The 19,004-nt window shown below is 40.9% G+C and overlaps 1 protein-coding gene across 1 annotated transcript; it reads left to right on the top strand.

Annotated features, from left to right (window-relative positions):
* Nucleotides 1-1,983: 1,983 nt before the first annotated feature.
* Nucleotides 1,984-18,678, top strand: PTGER4 (prostaglandin E receptor 4; the record flags this gene model as incomplete). Its single annotated transcript, XM_083356619.1, has 2 exons — nucleotides 1,984-2,814; nucleotides 18,020-18,678. The coding sequence occupies 2 exons, from the start codon at nucleotides 1,984-1,986 to the stop codon at nucleotides 18,605-18,607; spliced, it is 1,419 nt and encodes a 472-aa protein (XP_083212745.1). The 3' UTR covers nucleotides 18,608-18,678.
* Between the last annotated feature and the right edge of the window lie 326 nt (nucleotides 18,679-19,004).

The following is a 19,004-nucleotide window of genomic DNA, read 5'->3' as shown; positions in this document are numbered from 1 at the left end:
TGACAGATTTTATTTTCCTGGGCTCCAAGATCACTGCAGATGGGGACTGTAGCCAAGAAATTAAAAGACGCTTGCTCCTGGGGAGGAAAGCCATGGCAAATCTAGACAGCACACTAAAAAGCAGAGACATCACCCTGTCAACAAAAGTGCGTATAGTCAAGGCTATGGTCTTCCCAGTTGCAATGTACGGCTGTGAAAGCTGGACCACAAGAAAGGCTGAGCGCCAAATAATTGAAGCCTTTGAACTATAGTGCTGGAGAAGACTCCTGTGACTCCCTTGGACTGCAAGGTGATCAAACCGGTCAGTCCTAGAGGAGATCAACCCTGACTGCCCTTTAGAAGGCCAGATCCTGAAGTTGAAACTCAAATACTTTGGCCACCTGATGAGAAGGAAGGACTCACTGGAGAAGAGCCTCATGCTGGGAAAGATTGGGGGCAATAGAAGAAGGGGACGTCAGAGAATGAGGTGGCTGGATGGAGTCACTGAAGCAGTAGGCGTGAGCTTAAAAGGACTCCAGAAGATGGTAGAGGACAGGAAGGCCTGGAGGAACATTGTCCATAGGGTCGCGATGGGTCGGACACGACTTCGCAACTAACCACAACAACAACAACAAAAAAAGCGAAGTACGGAGCGATCTCTCCTCTACTTCCGCACTCCCAGGCTTGAAGCTCCAGCCTCCTGGGAAACTACGGACTTCCAGTGAATCCACCACTCAAGTTCTTATCTCAGCCGCGGCTGCAAAGCAGGGAGAAAACCCCTTTGTCCCCAAAAGTTAAGCCCCGCTTTTTTCTTTTTTTTTCTTTTTGTATACGCGCCTTTCGGAGCGCTGGGTTAAATACCCGCCTACGATTTGCTGACTGTGGGGTCGTTGCGAGAGAGCCCGGTTGGAGAAAGCGGAGCGAAACGTCACGGCGCAGCCAGGACCCCTCCAGCCCCAGCCGCACCCCTTTTTCCCGAAGTGACCGACCCGCGCAACTCGCGGCCCGCTGGCTGGAAAGCCCTTTTCTGCGCAAAGCGGCTCCCTCCGGACCGCGCCTCTCTCGCTCGCCAGCCGGTGGACCAATGAGGAGCGAGGTGGGCGGCGCCGAGCGCGGCTCCCTGGCCGAGAAATTGGTAGGAGCGAAGTTGCAAACGCTCCGAAGGCTGAGTAAGCGCCGCGCTCGGAGAGGCACATGATTGGCGCGGCAAGAGTGGCTGAGTTGGAGCAGCCGCTCTCCGCGCGGCATCCTCCGCATCCCCGGGCGATCGCTGGCTCCCCCGATCCCCCAGCTCCTCTCCCATGGGGAGCCTCGACTGAGATGTATCGCTCTGGCTTCCGCTGCCAAAGCCACCGCGCTGTGATCGGAGCCCCGCCGGAGAGGACGGATAAGATAGCCGCGGAGTCTCCGCCGCTGCTGCCTCCTCCAGCGAACCAGAGAGGAACCGGGAGAAACGGTTTTCGAAAGCCGCGGGCCATCGGGTCCACGGAACTTTCCCATCGGGGTGGCTGCGCGAAGCCCGGGGAAGAAATCTCATTTGACGTTGGTCTGTCTGCTCGGAGATAGACGTCTTCGCTCGGGAATCTGAAAAAAAAACGAAGAAAAACAGCTAGTTTTTCCCCCCCGAAGAAGCGCGGGAAGCCCTAACTGTGACAAAAACAGGACCGGTTTTTAAACTGAAGAATAGAAGGTCAAACAAGTCCAAGAATCAGGCAGGAAACCCACCCACAAGTCTCTCTACCTTCCTGACTTGCAGAATTATTTTGAGGAGTTGGGGCTACTGTCTCCCCATCTTTCTGAACTAAGAATAACTCTCCAACTCGTTTCCACTCTCACTTCTCTTCTCTCGCTGAAAGGCAGGGTTTGTTTGTTTGTTTTTTGTCCCCTTATGTTTGCTGTCTTCTTGTTTCCCTTCCTCTCAGAACTGAACTTTAGCACCCTTAACCCTTGTGGCTTATTCACTTCTCCTCCACCCTTCTCTGCTGGGTCTTCTCAGGGTTTGCCATGGCGTTGAACCCCGCCATGCTCCCCACTACCAACAGCTCCTCTAATGGGACAAGTGGACTGGCTGAGAGCAGCAAACCCCTGACCATCCCCATGGTCATGTTCATTTTCGGAGTCGTGGGGAACCTCATAGCCATTGTGGTCCTTTGCAAGTCCCGGAAGGAGCAGAAAGAGACCACCTTCTACACCCTGGTCTGTGGATTGGCTGTCACCGACCTCTTGGGGACTTGCCTGGTCAGCCCAGTGACTATTGCTACCTACCTGAAACATGAATGGCCTGGTGGCCAACCCCTGTGTGAATACAGCAGCTTCATCCTCCTCTTCTTTGGCCTGTCTGGACTCAGCATCATTTGCGCCATGTCCATAGAAAGGTACTTGGCCATCAACCATGCCTACTTCTACAACCATTATGTGGATAAGAAACTGGCAGCGCTTACTCTGTTTGCAATCTACGTTTCCAACATCCTCTTCTGTGCCATGCCAAGCATGGGTTTGGGGAAGACAAAGCTCCAGTACCCGTACACCTGGTGCTTCATAGACTGGCAGACAAACACCTCCAGCCATGCTGCTTTCTCCTACATGTATGCTGGCTTCAGCTCCTTCCTCATCATGGTCACGGTGGTCTCCAACATCTTGGTGTGCATGGCCCTGATCCGCATGCACAGGCAGTTTATGCGGCGCACTTCCCTGGGGACAGACAATGCCACTAGCCGCCTGTCAGACTTTCGCCGGCGCAGGAGCTTCCGGCGCATGGCTGGTGCAGAAATCCAGATGGTCATCTTGCTCATTGCCACTTCTTTGGTCGTAGTGATTTGTTCCATTCCTCTAGTGGTGAGTAATCTGCTTATCCTTTTCTTTCCAATATCATCATTAATTTCCTTTAGGGGAACATTGTGGCTGCAACATAAAGTTTCCTCCTTTGTAGTTGTCACGCATGTAATCTAAAACTTTTTTAACCCAGAAAAGGCAAGTTGCTGAATCTACTTCAGTTTTTTTTCTTTGACTCGATACTAATGTTGAACACAAAAATACTAACAAATATTTTTGACCTGCCCTTTAGCTATTTACCTGCTCATAGAGCTGAGAAGATCCAAACTCAGCTTCATTATTGCCAATCTTTTAAAGAAATTCATTATGGTCAATTTTAGCCTCATGCAGGAAAACAGTTTTAAGTTCCCTAAAATGTCAGGAGCTCTTGCAATATGTAAGCAGTCGACACACAGAATAATTGTGGCATATTAATTGATGTTAAAATAGTACACCTTTACTTTCTTCAAAAGTACCGTGGTGTTTTCAAAGAGTTATTTTCCAGAAGCATAGCTTTTTCAGCTTTATATTCAATTTTTTCTACTTCATTAGGTTATTGGATAGACTGCGATTAAAAATATAAGTAGCTTTCATGGGATGTTGTAGAAGTACAAATTAAAGTGTGGCTTAATGTACAGCATACTGAAATTGCAGAACATTTCTGCCAAAATGGACTGTTATGGAATTACTTGCAGTTCAGTGTTCATAGCATTAGCATAAGGTCCCCAGATACACTTAAGCAAAGAAATGTTAAAAGTATCTTTAATGATTAGAGAGAGAGATGCATATCAGGCTAAAAGATTTCACAGTTTAATAAAGACTGGTTCCCAAATTTCTTTTTTCTGGAACTTTAAAGAGAAATAAAATTAATAGTGTTCTATATCAAGTAAAGCAAGATTTTTCCTGTGATGGTGATAGGGCTATGACAGTTTCATGCAGTTATTTATTGTTGCATGGACAACTTTGATAACTGTTTTGTGCTTGGTTGTAGGCATTGACTTTTCTTCCTGTTGACTCTAAGGAAGAGAGAAGGAGTAACAGCAGTTGCGGGATTAGCTAAGATTTGCCCCCTCTTGTAAACTTTCTAATAAAATGCATCAAGCTCCTTTTTCTTGGCAGGGATATAAAACAACTGACAGGGCATACTTGCTATTATCTCTCTCTTTTATTCTGTAAGCTAAGTGGTACTTTGGAGAGGAGCATGGAGAATACAGCTGGGCATGGTACAGGGGGGCTTCTTGTAGGCAAGAGATAATCTAAAATTGCTTCCTAGTAAAAGCAGAGAAACCCATGACCAAGAGAGACTGGGCAAACCACAAGCTTAAGTTATTCAACTAAATGCTATAATTTTACTAGTTAGGCCAGTTTTGCTACATAACTAAAATAATCCAGCTATGCATACCTGGTCTGGGATACCAGTGCATTTTAAAAGTAGTCCAGGTCATATTCTTCAGTGTGTAACTGGACACTTTTCTATTGGTGTTTCTTACTGAGACTACATTTTGCTCCAGGATCTTTGACTTAATAACACAAGGAGTCCTGTTTTAAGTGGTGAAAGTAAACTTAAAGGGTGGTCGGTAATTTCCTTACAAAAGATCTGGTAGCAAATTAAGGATAATTGTTTTCTTGCAGTGTTTGTTATCTTTTCACATGGAAATAGCCCAGATGGGGGGGGGTATGAAAAACAGACCCCTACAATTCAGAATCATCTTGCAAAATGAGAGTTCATGTGCAGCCTGGTAACGACAAGAGGAAATTGTGCTTAATGAATTGTGTGCTTCTGGTGGGGAAATACTGTAGATAAAATTGAGCTCACTTCCTCCTTTCACACAAGCGTTTTTGGTTCTAATAATGTAATAATAACTCGGGTCATTTTGATATTGTTGCAATATTGAGTTACCTGTTTCTTCCATCTATATATTCTAAATATCAGTTCCTGCTTGCAAAAGCTAAATGACAGTGAATGGGCAATAGTGGAACCTCCCACTCATTTTGACATGATAGCTATTTTTGGATAAACTGCCTATAAAAGCTTTCTGAATATAGTAAAGTTAGGACTGAGCTACACTACTCGTTTCTCTTTCAACTGTTTGTTTACTTTATGAAAGTAAAGTAAATTTTCAGTACTTATAAACATGAAGAAACAGTTATACAGCATTGTCACATTTATTTACAGTGCAAAGTGCTCAAGTCTACTTATTCCTCAGAAAGGTTAAAAATAAGATATCCCTTGAGTTGTGTTCAACGTTGGGTGACTACATGGATATATTCATGCAATTTTTGTTCTTTCTTTTTCTTTCATAATTTATATGGCTGCCCAACACATCCTCACAATTACGGCTTGTGATTCCTTGCTTCAGGGACTTTTATTTTCTAAGCTAGTCTGCAGCCCTGGTGGTCTTTCATCCAGTTACTGATTAGATCTATATCTGCTTATATTTTTACAAGTTGAGTGAAGGTGCTGCTACTTCCTGCTGTGACACACCCCTGGTGTGGGTTCTTTTCAGATTGTGGCTAAGTAATCCTTAAAGCATTATCATAAACCCATTTGCTAGTTTGCATGGGGCATGTGCCTGTGGCTTCTGCTTCCCATAATAGATACCTCTAGAAGACTGGATTCATTCCTCTACATTTTTCAATGTAGAAAAGAGTAATATTTTCTTCTGATAAGAGAGATGGTTTCTGTGTCATGCCTTTCATATATTCATCAATAGAAGAAGGAGAATCATTTCTCACAAACCTTCTCAGCATTTCATAGAATGAGGGAAAGAAAGTTTGGAGATGACCACAAATGTGTAAGGCAAAGCTACATTTGTGACACCTCTAACTTTCAAAATGTTGTGATTAAGACCCAAGGGCAGGAATTGGTGGCCAAGTGTCTTGATACAAGTAAAGTACAAATCTCTCTGCCTAAAGAAGATGATAATGGATAAGAAAACACTTGTATATTAGGGGTGTTTCATAGTGAAGGAAATTAAAAACATTTCATAAAACTTTAAATTAAATGCAGTAAATGCTATGGGAACAGAAAGCTGTATTGGATGGATTTTTTTTATTTGTTCCAGTGGGGAATCTTATTAAATCCAGCTGAAATCCAAACTGAAATAGAACATAAGAAATTATTGTCCAAACTGTCTGTTGGAAACAGTAGTTGGATGCCAAGTTGAGACAAATAGTCCACTTATGTGCTTGCATCCCACTGAGTACAGCTAAGCTGATTTTTCAATATATATGCCTTGGTGGAGCAGTGGGCTAATGCCTCCTTAAGTAACACCAGCTGCCTGCAATTAGTGCAGGTTCGAGTCCCACCAGGCTCAAGGTTGACTCAGCCTTCCATCCTTCCGAGGTAGGTAAAATGAGGACCCAGATTGTTGGGGGCAATAAGCTGACTTTGTAATAATGCCGCTTGGCGGGGGCCGAAAGCCCTAATAAGCAGGCATATACATAGAATGAAGGCTATTGCTAAGCACATTGGTTTTGCTTAAATTGTAAGTCGCCCTGAGTCTTCGGAGAAGGGCGGGATATAAATAGGATTAAAATAAAAAAAAATGCTTAGAGGTGCCGACTTGATAACATGAGAATCAATTTACTGCTGATTATTTATTTTGGATTAAAAGTGTTGTATACAGTATAATATTTATGTATCAAACAACATGGGTCTACATGCATTATCTTTGCAGTGACCCTGTGAAGAAGCTTAGACTGAAAGAATATGATTTGATCCCCACCTGTCTGTTAAATGAATAAATGGGTATCTCAACGTACCTCTGACTAGTCCAAATTCAGTATTGTCTGTGGGTAGTTATCTTTTTTATATCTATGTTGATACATGTAGGCTGGTTCTGATAATACAGAGCAGGACTCTGGCGGGCAAATGAAATTTTTGCAGAAGTTTTATATTGAAGGAAAGATGTTGCCTTCAAACACCTGACAAAAATGGTTCAGTAAACAATTTTTTTCAATTTATTTTTTTTAAAATAAAAACGAGGAATGGAGAACAATGAATGTTATCATGCTCAGTGTCTTGCTATTAGAGAGGGTGAGTTGACTATGAAAATAGTAAAATGGTAAGTAAACTTAATTAGTAAAACTCTCATTTTGGAATCTGGTACCCTTTCATTTCCTAATAATCTCAGCAATGAAAGAATCATATAGAAACAAACTCTGCTGGGAAACTTGAAGAAAGTGAAAGGATGGGAAAACACATAGAAAAATAAAATGGGTTGTTTCTATTTGTGAATTAAAACTGTCATTGACTCATTGTCAGGGTCCTTGTATGAATCCAGCAGATTTCAGAGCTATATATAGGTCATTTTCCCCATGCTTTATGCTCACAGTAACTATTGAGGTTGACTCAATGAATTATCTTGCTGAACAGGAATTTGAACCCAGATTATATCAGTACACACATTTTATTTTGGTATAACACACTGGAGAACTGCAGTGCTGCTCTATGGGATTTTAAGTATAGCAGACCCAACCACCTGCCAGCTACTCATACACTGGGCTGACTCAGTGAACTAGGCTAAACTAAAATAAATTGGAGAGTTTGTGATTCAACATGTCATGCACCCAGCCAGTGTCTTAAAATGTTATGTAAGCCAGTTATGTTAAAGAACTATTAGTTTATTTATTTAAACATAGTATATTTTGTTAATCTAAATTTCATGTTCTGTTCATTTTTAACACTTAGAATACAGTGCATATGCATCTTTGAAATTCCAGTGGAGTTTCCCAAGTACAGTACCTTCTGTAGTGAGACAGGCTGAGAATCGATGCAATTATGAAAGACATTTTACCCTTATTTTCAAATAAAATTCAGTGTTGCCTGTAGTTATTTGTGGAAAGATCCAATATTTCATTACAGTGAAAATTATAGAAATTGGTGCAGGAACAGAAGTGAACAGGGTCTTCATAATTTCTTCATTTTAAATAGGAAAGCTTTGTATACATACTTCTTTAAAAACACTTCTATACCACCAATTTTAATTTTTTTCTTATATTTAATTTAATTCCTACCCCTTTCTCCCTTCTTTCATGCTTTAAACAATTACCTCCAATGAGTATCACCAATTTCAAATGACTGGGATTGGGGTACATTAACCTGGAGAGTCTTATTGTTATTATTTGAGCAACATCAACATTTACAGAAGGCAGGTGTGAGTGTGTTCAAAATGATAACATTGGAGACATGATTGAAGCCCAGCCCCCTTTATGTCTCAGGCCCATTAAAAGAGCGGGGACTTTGTGGTGTATTGTGTAGTGGGTCCGACGCAAGAGAGACGCCAGCCGGTGTGTGAGTTCAGCTCTTTATTGGAAGGGGAAGTGAACTGAGGAATGAGGGCTACCTGGCCTCCTTATATACCTGGCCAGGTAAGCTAACAGCCAATGGGGTTGGCCCTAGGTTTCCCGCCGAAACTGTCCAGGCCAACGCCCCCTGATGGCTGTTGCTATGCAGATGCCTGCATACATAACATGGTGCCTTCTTGATTTTTGTATAAAATTAAAATAGATTGCTCTGTCATCAGAGTATAGGACTATTTTCTCCTTCCCAAGATAGGTTTTTAAATGTACAGAAACTTTTCCTCCTATAAAAAAATCTGTTGTTTGCATCTTAGTTTAAGATGGCAAAGCCGTAGTAGTAAAAGTTCTCTTTAATGTTAGGTAGATTAGAGTCTTTAATGTCCGTGACAAATGGTAATGGATTGGGGACAAAGGTGTGATAGAAGAGCCTGCTATATCCACTGTGCATGAAAACAAGAAATGTGGTAAAATGAGTAAAATAAAATAGTTCCTAGCTGACCTTTCAGGGCATGGATCATCCACAAGGTGTACCCCTTTTAGCTGGTTTGTATGCAGAGCCAATGCATATTTCAAAAGCACATGGAGCTGTACAGTTTAGCTGGGAAATTTGTCAGTTAGATCTAGGAACAAGTTTAAAAAGTAGAGAAAAGAAACAGTTCTGAAAAAAGCTGCTTTTATCATTGCCCAGAAATCTGCATAGAGAGGTTCATGTGTGGTCAGCAGAAGTTGTGGTCAGAAGAGCCATTGCCTGAATCACAGGACATCTGGAGGAAGCCAAGTTTGTGATAGTTTACGAGAAGTCCTCAATTTACAACCATTTGTTTTTGCGACGATGGCACTGAAAAAAGTGATGTACAACCATCCTCGCATGTACCACCATTGCAGCATGCCCACGGTCACATGATCAGCATTCAGGTGCTTGGCAACTGGCATGTATTTACAACAGTTGCAACTTGCCAGGTTCATGTGATTGCCATTTGCAACCTTCCCAGCCAGTTTCCCGTAAGCAAAGTCAACAGGGAAAGTCTTGATTCATTTAACAACTGCAGTGATTTGCTTAACAGCAGAAAACGGCAAAAACCAGCAAAATAAGTCATAAAATCGGGCGTGACTCTCTTAACTGCCTTGCTTAGCATATGGAAATTCTGGTCCCAACTGTGGTCGTAAGTTGAGGACTACCTGTACTAAATAGGCACCAAGATCTTCTGGGCAAAGGTTACTTTGTAAATTGTCTTCCTGCTTAATATTAACCAGCTGGCTATATAAAGTTGTATATCGGAATGCGATAGAGAGAATTTTATGAGGGTATGTAAAGATTTTGTGGATAGCTCCTCCTTTGTTTGCTGTAGAAGGCAACTACTTTTTTTAAAAAAAACATTTTATGGTAAGACATGCTTTAGGCGTGCACTTAGGAGGGAAAAATACTTTTTCCTGGATATCAGCTCATCCACGGTTGGGGGTTGACTCATAATGTGGCCTGTTTCATAGTACTATTACTAAGACTTCAAAATATGTTTTGGGACCTAGATATGGGAGAGTGTGACCTGTGGGCTTGCAGTCAGTGCAGAGTTTGTTCTTGGTGCATTCTGGGTTGTGCAGACATATGGAAGACCGCCATCATGTTTGGAAGGAATCTCAAGACCTATTTCATACCCCGTTTGGGAGCTCAGGCAATTCAAATGGGGAAAAATGATATTTGAGAATAGGGTCACCCTCTCCCAGGCTGCATTTCAATAATAATAATAAAAAGTTGCTGTCCTATTTACTGAGTAATCAGAAACTGACTCCTGAATACAAACATACCCAGGAATCAAGTTCATCCAGCACTGACACTCTTCTTCTGAGAAGAATTGATTTTGCATGTATTTAGAAGCTGGTGGTTAAGCTGTCATGTTTGGGATTAGATCCTGATTGTTGAAAGCAGGCAGCAGGTAACTTTACAATAAAGGATAGTTCTGTCTTTCTTAGACTAGACCAGGGATAGGCAACCTTGGCTCTTTTATGACTCTGGACTTCAACTCCCAGAATTTCTAAGCCAGCCATGCTGGCTCAGGAATTCTGGGAGTTGAAGTCCACGAGATATGAATTGTACTTAACGTATTTTTATTGAATTAACCTCAAATTTGGGTTCTGACCTAGTTTGCCCATGTCTTTATTCCAGCTCACTTGTTTTCAGGATAACAGCATTGAAAGGCTCAGGGCTTCTGAACTGAATTAGGTGTAGCTTGCAAAACACTCACATAAAGCTTCTATTCAGATCGCCTCTGGCAAAAGCAGAATCTATGCCAAAGTTAACTGGGCCCACAATAACTGCACATGTACGTTTTAAGAGGATAAAGGAGAAGTTTTTAAACCCGTGACTATCCAAACTACTACTATTAATACTTCAATTTATTGCATCAAATGTGAAGGATTATGAAAGGTAGAGAAGCTTAGCTAAGGAAGACATAATACAGGTAATCCTTCTCTGATGACCACAATTGGAACTGGCACTTCTGTCACTCAGTGAGGCAGTTGTTAAGTGATTTTACAACCTTTTTCACCACGGGTAAGTGAATCACTATGGCCATTAAGTGAATTCAGATTCCCCATTGACTTTGCTTGTCGGAGGCTGGCTGGAAAGGTCTCAAGTGGCGATCATGTCACCCACCTACCCACCCCAATGCTGCAACTGTTGTAAATGCCTGCCAGTTGCCAAGCACCTAAATTCTGATCATGGAACTGCTAGGAATGCCTGGCAATTCTAACTGTAAGTACTGGTCGTAAGTCCCTTATTTCAGCACCATTGTAACTTCAAGCAGTTGCTAAATGAATGGTCGTAAGTTGAGAACTACCTGTGGATTCAGCGTGAAATACTTACATTAATATATGTTAACATAAAGTGTAAGATCCAAATATCAGTGTGAGAAGACTAAATAACATGTTCTTTCTTTGGTAACACTTTTCTTTGAATTTTGGAGGAATAAACAATAGTAGCTTTTAGGGGTAAACTGTAAAAAGTGTGGCAATTCCAACATGGATGAAGCCCAGAAATCTATTTCAAGATCTAGCATTCTAGTAATACTTCTGAACTGTGGAATTATTTCAGAAATGATGCCTGTTTTTAAAATTCATCATAGGAATTATATCTAGCCTACCCACGGCTGCAACTAGTATTACTTTTGATTAAAGTAAAGACCCTTCTCAAATACAGTTTGACTCCTACTCATCATATTGTTGCCAGGAAGTAGATAAATAGTTGTATTTTTTCTTCTTCTTCGTTTCTTTGACTTCTTATCTTGTCCTAGAATTTCTTGGGTCTCTCCCAATTAAAATACTAATCAGATCTGATCTCACTTAGTTTTTTGGGGGGGACTTTCTGAAAAAAGTCTATGACGATTCGTTCCTGTATTATTGCCAAGAAAAATACTTGGAGGCATTGATGAAGTCACCAAGCATTGAGCTTGGTTTGAAGGAAGCTATGTTGCAATGTCTGTCAGATTTTGCTCCTGCTACCAATCTCATTTTCTTGCTTTAGGCTGCTGTTTAAGCCTGTTCTTCTGGGTGAGTGGATGGATCCTATTGCCCTCAACTTTACCATTTGTACTGATTAAGTTGCAATTAGATCAACCGAATCTGATGGTAAGAAGGGAATTGAGTAGAACTTTGCTTTCTGACGTGTAGATTTGTTTCTCTGAACCATTTCCCAACCTGAAATACTATATCTTGTTGGGAAAGATAGTTTTGCTTGATACTGGCTCAGCTTTCTGATACAAAGAGAAACATTTGAGTTAGGCATCCCAGTGGCTAGAATTTCTCTCTAACTGTTTTCTATTGTGATCCATTAAACCAGTAGTTTTTAAACTTGGCAACTTTTAAGATGTGAGGACCACAACTCCCAGAATTCCCTAGCCAACCATGCTGACTGGAGAATTTTGGGAATTGATGTCCACACAGCTTAATGTTGCCAAAGTTGAGAAATGGGTATTCAGTGAACAGCAGATCCACATTGCTTGAACACTTATACATCAGAAGGCTTTTAAATGTAATGTACTTATTGTTTGTGTACAAGTGGAATTTAAACCATGAATCAATTTCTCTGGAATGGCCTTGTGAAATGAAGCAGAAATCACTGTATCAGACATTTAGTGTAGAAAGATGAAGAGGAAGCTACCTGTAACATAAGAAATTCTGATCAGCTCTTCTGGCCACAGTATCATCTTCAGAATTAGTGACAGTTGCTTAAGCATGGATCTGAAAGAAACCAAGGACACTATCTTACATTTGGCCCTGTATAAATGTAAAGAAAGCTCCAGAATCCTTTGTTTGGGATCTTTTGTGCTGGCAGTCTTGCTTTCTCCATATTATTTTATCTTGAGACTTGTCCGTTATTTATTAGACAGTACAGTACAGGGACGCGGTGGCTCAGTGGGTTAGGATGCTGAGCTTGTCGATCAGAAGGTCGGCAGTTTGGCAGGTCAAATACCGAGTGCCGCGTAACAGAGTGAGCACCTGTTACTCGTCCCAGCTTCTGCCAACCTAGCAGTTCTAAAGCACGTAAAAATGCAAGTAGAAAAATAGGAACCACTACGGTTGGAAGGTAACAGCGTTCCGTGCGCCTTTGGCGTCTAGTCATGCCAGCCACATGACCACGGAGACGTCCTCGGACAAGCGCTGGCTCTTTGGCTTTGAAATGGAGATGAGCACCAGCCCCTAGAGTTGGAAACGACTAGCACGCATGTGCGGGGAAACCTTTGCCTTTACTTTTTTACAGTATTTATCATTCATTTAAGTATGATTATGAAATGTTATATGCCAAGGGATTATTATTTGTCTATTTAACTCAAGGAAATGACTTTTTCACATGACATTTACACATACCCTGTTAATTATCAAATTATTAACCTATCTATTAAAGGTGAGGCAGGTTGATAATCACTCTGAAGAATACAGCTTGTAGGCTTACATAAGACAACTGCAGAACATTTCATAATTCCCAAATTGGGTTAGTTTCACCTTCCATGATTCCTACCTAGTATAGCCATAATTTTCAGCTGGCTTGAACCATGACAGCTACACAACCTCCCTCAAGATAGGGGGAATTTGCCATAAGGTAAAAAGGAGGAATTTTTACTGGTTCTTCCCATATGACCTTTAGCCTTGATCAAATTAGTTTTCCATGTAGTAATGTTAGATTTTCCCAAACATTGAAGCTCCATCTTTGATGAAACTCCAAGAAAGAAAGAATAGCCCAGGAACCATATAACTTTAAGATAAAATGCAGCTTTTGTAGGGAGAGAGGGAGGAATTTGGTTAATCTTCATTTTAATTTCTTTTATCAATGTGGAACTAGACAGTGCAAATACTCCATTGGATTGGACTGATTTTCAGAATTGGGTGTGTATCTTCAATTCCTATTTCTTGGGAATTGCAGGTATGTAGTCTTTGGCAAGCCTCTTAATAGTTCCTTCATTTTCCCCACTGAAAATGTTAATTGCAAAGAATTGCAAAGAAGCGTAGGCGAAGAATTACTTCCCCAGGTCATTGTTTTTGAGATGTCTACCTCTATGGAACATTTCTTGTAGCAACTGGTCTACTGAAGAAGAATTGAGCTTTTGCTTTGAAATTTCTGTGAGGGCTGAAAGGGCCATATTCTATCACAAATGATGGAAAACTTTTTTAAAAATTGTCTCACCATTAACTGGTCTCATTGAAAAGAATGTAGAGATTCCCAGAACACTATTGTGGATTGTCTAACCTAAGCTATAGTAATAAATAGACAAATATGTAGATAAATTAATAAAAGTTAATTACTACTTCAGTTGGTACTCTGAATTAGATGAAAGATCTGTACATTCAATTTGCATATTCTAATCTGTTCAATTAAATTATTTTTATTTATTTTTGTCACCACTTTTATCCTATATAAAACCAAACGTCGGTTTGATCCCACGATTCAGAACAAGATTTTATAGTAATCAAATGTCTTTCTTCTTTTTCATGCTTTCTCAAATCAGATAGCAGGAAAGAGAAGAAACTACTGGAAACGTAGTTATTGTGCCATCTAGTGGTTATAAATCTGATCATTTATATTCAGCCAATTAAATTTCTGGTCAGTTGATTAGCAAAAATATAACTGGACTCAATCAACTCACGTACAAGATCTAAGAGTCGTATTTAAAGAACAAGAAATCTTTTAGTACATAAAGATTAATAAATGTACATTTCAGGTGGCATCAGCCAATTATTAAAATTCAAAGTGCTGAAATAGCACTCAGCAATATTTGCTTATCCTGAAAGTTGCAAACGTGAAAATGAATAAGCATGCTGGAAGGATTGTTCTTTAAATACAAATGTGCTTGGATACATATGTTCATAATATTAATTGAAATTACAATAATTTACAATTTAATAAAAACTATTGATTATTAGAAGAAATTTTCTTTCTCATTCCTTGCTATGGTCAGGTGCCAGTATCCACATATCCCTATAGGAATATAAATTCCAGTTCTTTTGATTAGCATAGGCATCTATGATTTAGTATGAAAACTTACAGCCTTAGTTAAATGTACTCCATATTTTCTAGTTTTCTAATACGTAAAAGATTCACAAATGTTATTGCTTTGTCCTGTAAGGAAGGTGCATATGGATGGTGGCAGGATTGCTAGTCTAACTCCAATGTCACAACCAGCAGAGTGGAAGTCTGCTTTTATTTTCAAGTCTCAACTCAACTAAACTCAACTTTCAAGTCTCAACTCAAGCAACTCCAACTCTCAAGCTTGAGAGGCAGAATGCCTGGTTGCAGGGAGAGGAATATAAATAACCTTTGCATGCTGTTTTACATGCAGTACATCCAGGAATAATTTAAAGTAAATATAGTATATTTGGGGTGGGGGGGGAGTATTTTATTTCCAACATGGCGAAGTACAAAAGGCTGTGAATGGGAGCAGAAAGATGAGCATTTTTACATGTTGTACTTATAGGCAGCTGTGGTAGATATGACTGTTTGCATAACTTCACCTAGCAAGAGTTTAGATTCGAAACAGAGCTTAATCTGCAGTTTACGCAGCAGTCATACTGGATCAGAGGCTGGTGTTTTTGAGCAAGCGCTTGTTTTCTCCACTGCTGCAAAGCACTGGGCAGTCCTGAAAACTCCATCATTATTCAATTTTGTGAATTACAGATTAAAAGTGTTCCTGTTTTTGGAAAAATAAATAAATAAAAGGAAGGGCAGTTAGGTAGACTCTCCCACTTCTGGTATTTTTGATCTTGGAATTTCCCATTGCCGAAGAAGCCAATCTCTGAATCTTGTAGACAAGATATGGAGAAATCCCCTACCGGATTCTCTCCTCTGCAATCAGCAATTTTCTTCCAGCCTGGGAGATGGAAATGGCATATCTCACAGCCCTTATGCGCCCTTCACAACTTAGTTGCTAAAATCCAGATTATTTCCCAAATACGCACACTTGGAATATGATTCAGAAGTCCTTTGAATCTTCCACACAGGACCTCTCTGCCATTCATTAAAGTCACCCAACTTTTTAAGGACTTCTGCAGGAGTTCTGGGCTTGTAGGAAATGCAAAATTTCAAGCATTTTTTGACATGTGCAGCCTCCACTTCATATTTTATTTATTTATTTATTTTAATTCCATTTATATCCCGCCCTTCTCCAAAGACTCAGGGCGGCTTACAAACTTAGCAGTATGCAGTACAGTGATCAATACTTTCAAGTTGTGTTGTGTTAACAAGCACCTGCTAATTTTTAAAAATTATAGAGGAGTCTGGAAATCTTATTTCAGTTAGCAGGCTCACAAATTAGGACTGGGCAAAGGATTTGAAAGAGCTGCTTTGCAACACACAGCATGAATACAAATCATTAATTTAAGTTGTGGGTAGTATCTAATTTCTTTGTTCATGCAACTAAATTCAGCAGGAAATAGTGTTTCTGATATTTGGCAAATTGCTGTTGAACTTGAGTGGAAAGCATTGAGGATCACAAGAAAGAGTTTGGGGCTATTTTGAGCCTCCAGGTTGAATGTTCAGTCTCTACACAAAAGCATCTAAATTTTAAAAGGTGTCTTTTTTTTCCCCCAAAAAAGCAACTGGACTTTGTTTTTACTTGAATACATCTTGCTTTTCATCCAAAAAGCTTCTTCAGTTCTGAGGAAGCTTCTTGGATGAGAAGCAAAATCTCAGTTGCCTTTTTTTTGGGGGGGGGGAGAGCACCTTTGGGACAACCATGACCTGGGTGACTGAGAATCTCCATACACATCTAAAATTTAAAACTTTTTGCTGAAACAAGAACCAGTTTGGTCCATTCGTTAAGGCACAGGCTAAAAACAGAGAGAGACCATTACTTGAAGTCCTCCTTAGGCTTAGACAAATCATCCTCTCTCAGTCCAACTCATCTCACAGGGTTGTTGTTGTGAGGGAAATAGGAGAAGGTTTAAGGTTTAAGGTTTTAAGGTTTTATTTAATTTATATACCGCCCTTCTCCCTGGGGACTCAGGGCGGTTCACAGGGCATATATAAATAACAATACAAAAGTTAAAAAAGATTAAACCAATGCCCAATTAAAACAATAATACCATTCTAAAACAACAGTTAAAACCCATAATCCCCCATCAGGCCAGACCAGCTAATTCAAATAAATGGGTCTTCAGACCGCGACGGAAGGTTCGGAGGTCTGATGCCATCCGGAGCTCCACCGGCAGTTGGTTCCATAATGCCGGGGCGCCCACAGAGAAGGCTCTCCCCCTGGGGGCCACCAGCCGGCATTCCCTGACTGGAGGCACCCTGAGGAGGCCCTCTCTGTGGGAACGCACAAGGCGGAGGGGAGTTGACGCCGGCAGCAGGTGGTCCCCGAGGTAACCCGGACCCATGCCATGTAAGGACTTAAAGATCATAACCAAGAAGGGAAGAGTGTTAGATGTTAGCTCTTATTGTTTATAAAATTAATAAAGACAGAATATAAATAAAATAAATAAACCAATCAACAAGCCACCTATGGAAACGGTTACATGGGCTTCACTTTCTATGGACTGCTATCCCATGCATTTGTTAAAACTATTCATGGGATTACAGCCAGCATTTTTGTAATGTATTTTAGCAGGACTTGCCAAAGTGGCAGCAAAGACTGTCAAGAGCATAATTGAGTACTGTGCATCATCATGTTCTTTATTTGGAAAAAAGAAGTTCATTCCAGGGAAGCTGTCTGTCAAGAAAATAACTTTTAACAAGCTACTACAGGAAAACTTTGGAAGATATTAAAAAAGCAACAACTTTTTCTTGAATGTTCCAAGTCTTCCAGCAAAAGCTGTGTTCTAACCTCAAAGAATCCAAAGTTCTAGGCCCATCCTTGAAAGAAAATTTGCCTGTGAGGTAGAAAAATAGCTATAATTTTATTTCCAAACATGTATTTACGGGGGTAGGCTGGCAAGGGGTAGTGGGATTAGAGCTTTTAATGATTGGCTGGATCTCCCAGAATGCCTTACAGGCACATTTTGTGGTTCCTTGCACATCCAACACATTTAATAGCAGATTTAGTTATAGAAGGAACAAAAGAATTCGTTATTACATGAAAATGAAAACTCTGAAAAACGTCTGAGCTCTAAATTCAGGATTCAGTAGGGACAGCAGTTATTCAGAAAATAATTCACAAAAGATTAATTGACCTTTGAGTGTTCTGGTAACTTAGATAAACTGGAAAAGGAGAAAGGTCTTTTATCTCTATTTGAAATCAAGTGGCTGGAAATTTTTTCCCATTCTGAAAATAGCTCCCATCTGACATTGCAGAATACCATGTACTTTACCCATTCTCCCATCTCCCTTCCTGTTATAACAGTCAGATGGTAGGCCAACTCTTGGCCTTGAAAAGTCAGCCTGGCCTTCAGTCATCAAAATATGAATAAAGTTTATTTACACATGTATTCATTCCTTCTCCAGGTACGTGTCTTTGTGAATCAACTGTACCGTCCAGATATAGTAAAAGACATCCAGCAGAACCCAGATTTGCAAGCTATCCGTATAGCTTCGGTGAACCCCATCCTGGATCCATGGGTCTACATTCTGCTGCGCAAGACGGTCTTGAGCAAAGCTATTGAGAAGGTCAAGTGTCTTTTCTGCCGCATAGGTGGGGCTCGCCGGCAGCGCTCAGGCAACAACTGCAACTGGGCCGATGGCCGCCGGACCTCCTCTGTCACAGCCAGCCATTCACCCTCCTTCATCTCCCGAGAGTTGAGGGAGATCAGTAGCACTTCACAGACTCTGCTATACCCGCTGGAGCCAACTGAAAGGACGGTCGGTGACCGAATGCTGTTACCAGGAACCAGCAGCTGTCTTGCTCAGTCAGATACTACATCTATAAGGACCTTAAGGAGTTCAAACACCTCAGACTCCTCAAAGGGGCAAGAGTGTGAGAATACCTTTTTGGTGAGTGAACTAAAGCCTAGCGGTAGTAGCACTCCTAAAGGGAGCTCCCTTCAAGTCACTTTTCCCAGTGAAACTCTGGACATGTCAGAGAAGTGTATATAAGCAGTAGAAAGAAGTAAGAGACGATTGGTCCTTAAGCCAAGCAGGGAGGAACTGATACAACAGAACAAACCAAATGCCCATCTTTGCCATCTTTGCCATCCATTCTGTTGACCTAGCTAAGGCATATACCTGAAGCTTATCTGGATTTCCCTATCCTAAGCTTAGGGACAAAATAGCCATTTAGGGCAAGATGGACTTGGAAATGTGCATCAGGCAGGAATCCATGTGAGACATTGAACTAGCCACCATCAGAGTTAAGCATCTTGATTTGCAGCAGTTATGTCTCCCTCAACGTTGGTTCCAAGATGCGGCTGCCGGATCGTTCCTGTTATGTGATAAGTACAGGTTTCTGCAAAGATGTATTGCCCTAGAGAATCATCCTCTGCCATCAAACCCT

Source organism: Vipera ursinii (assembly GCF_947247035.1).
Source record: "Vipera ursinii genome assembly, chromosome: 2".
In the NCBI taxonomy this organism is placed as follows: domain Eukaryota; kingdom Metazoa; phylum Chordata; class Lepidosauria; order Squamata; family Viperidae; genus Vipera; species Vipera ursinii.
Note: the sequence above shows the minus strand (reverse complement) of the source record. Positions and strands in the feature narration are given on the sequence as shown.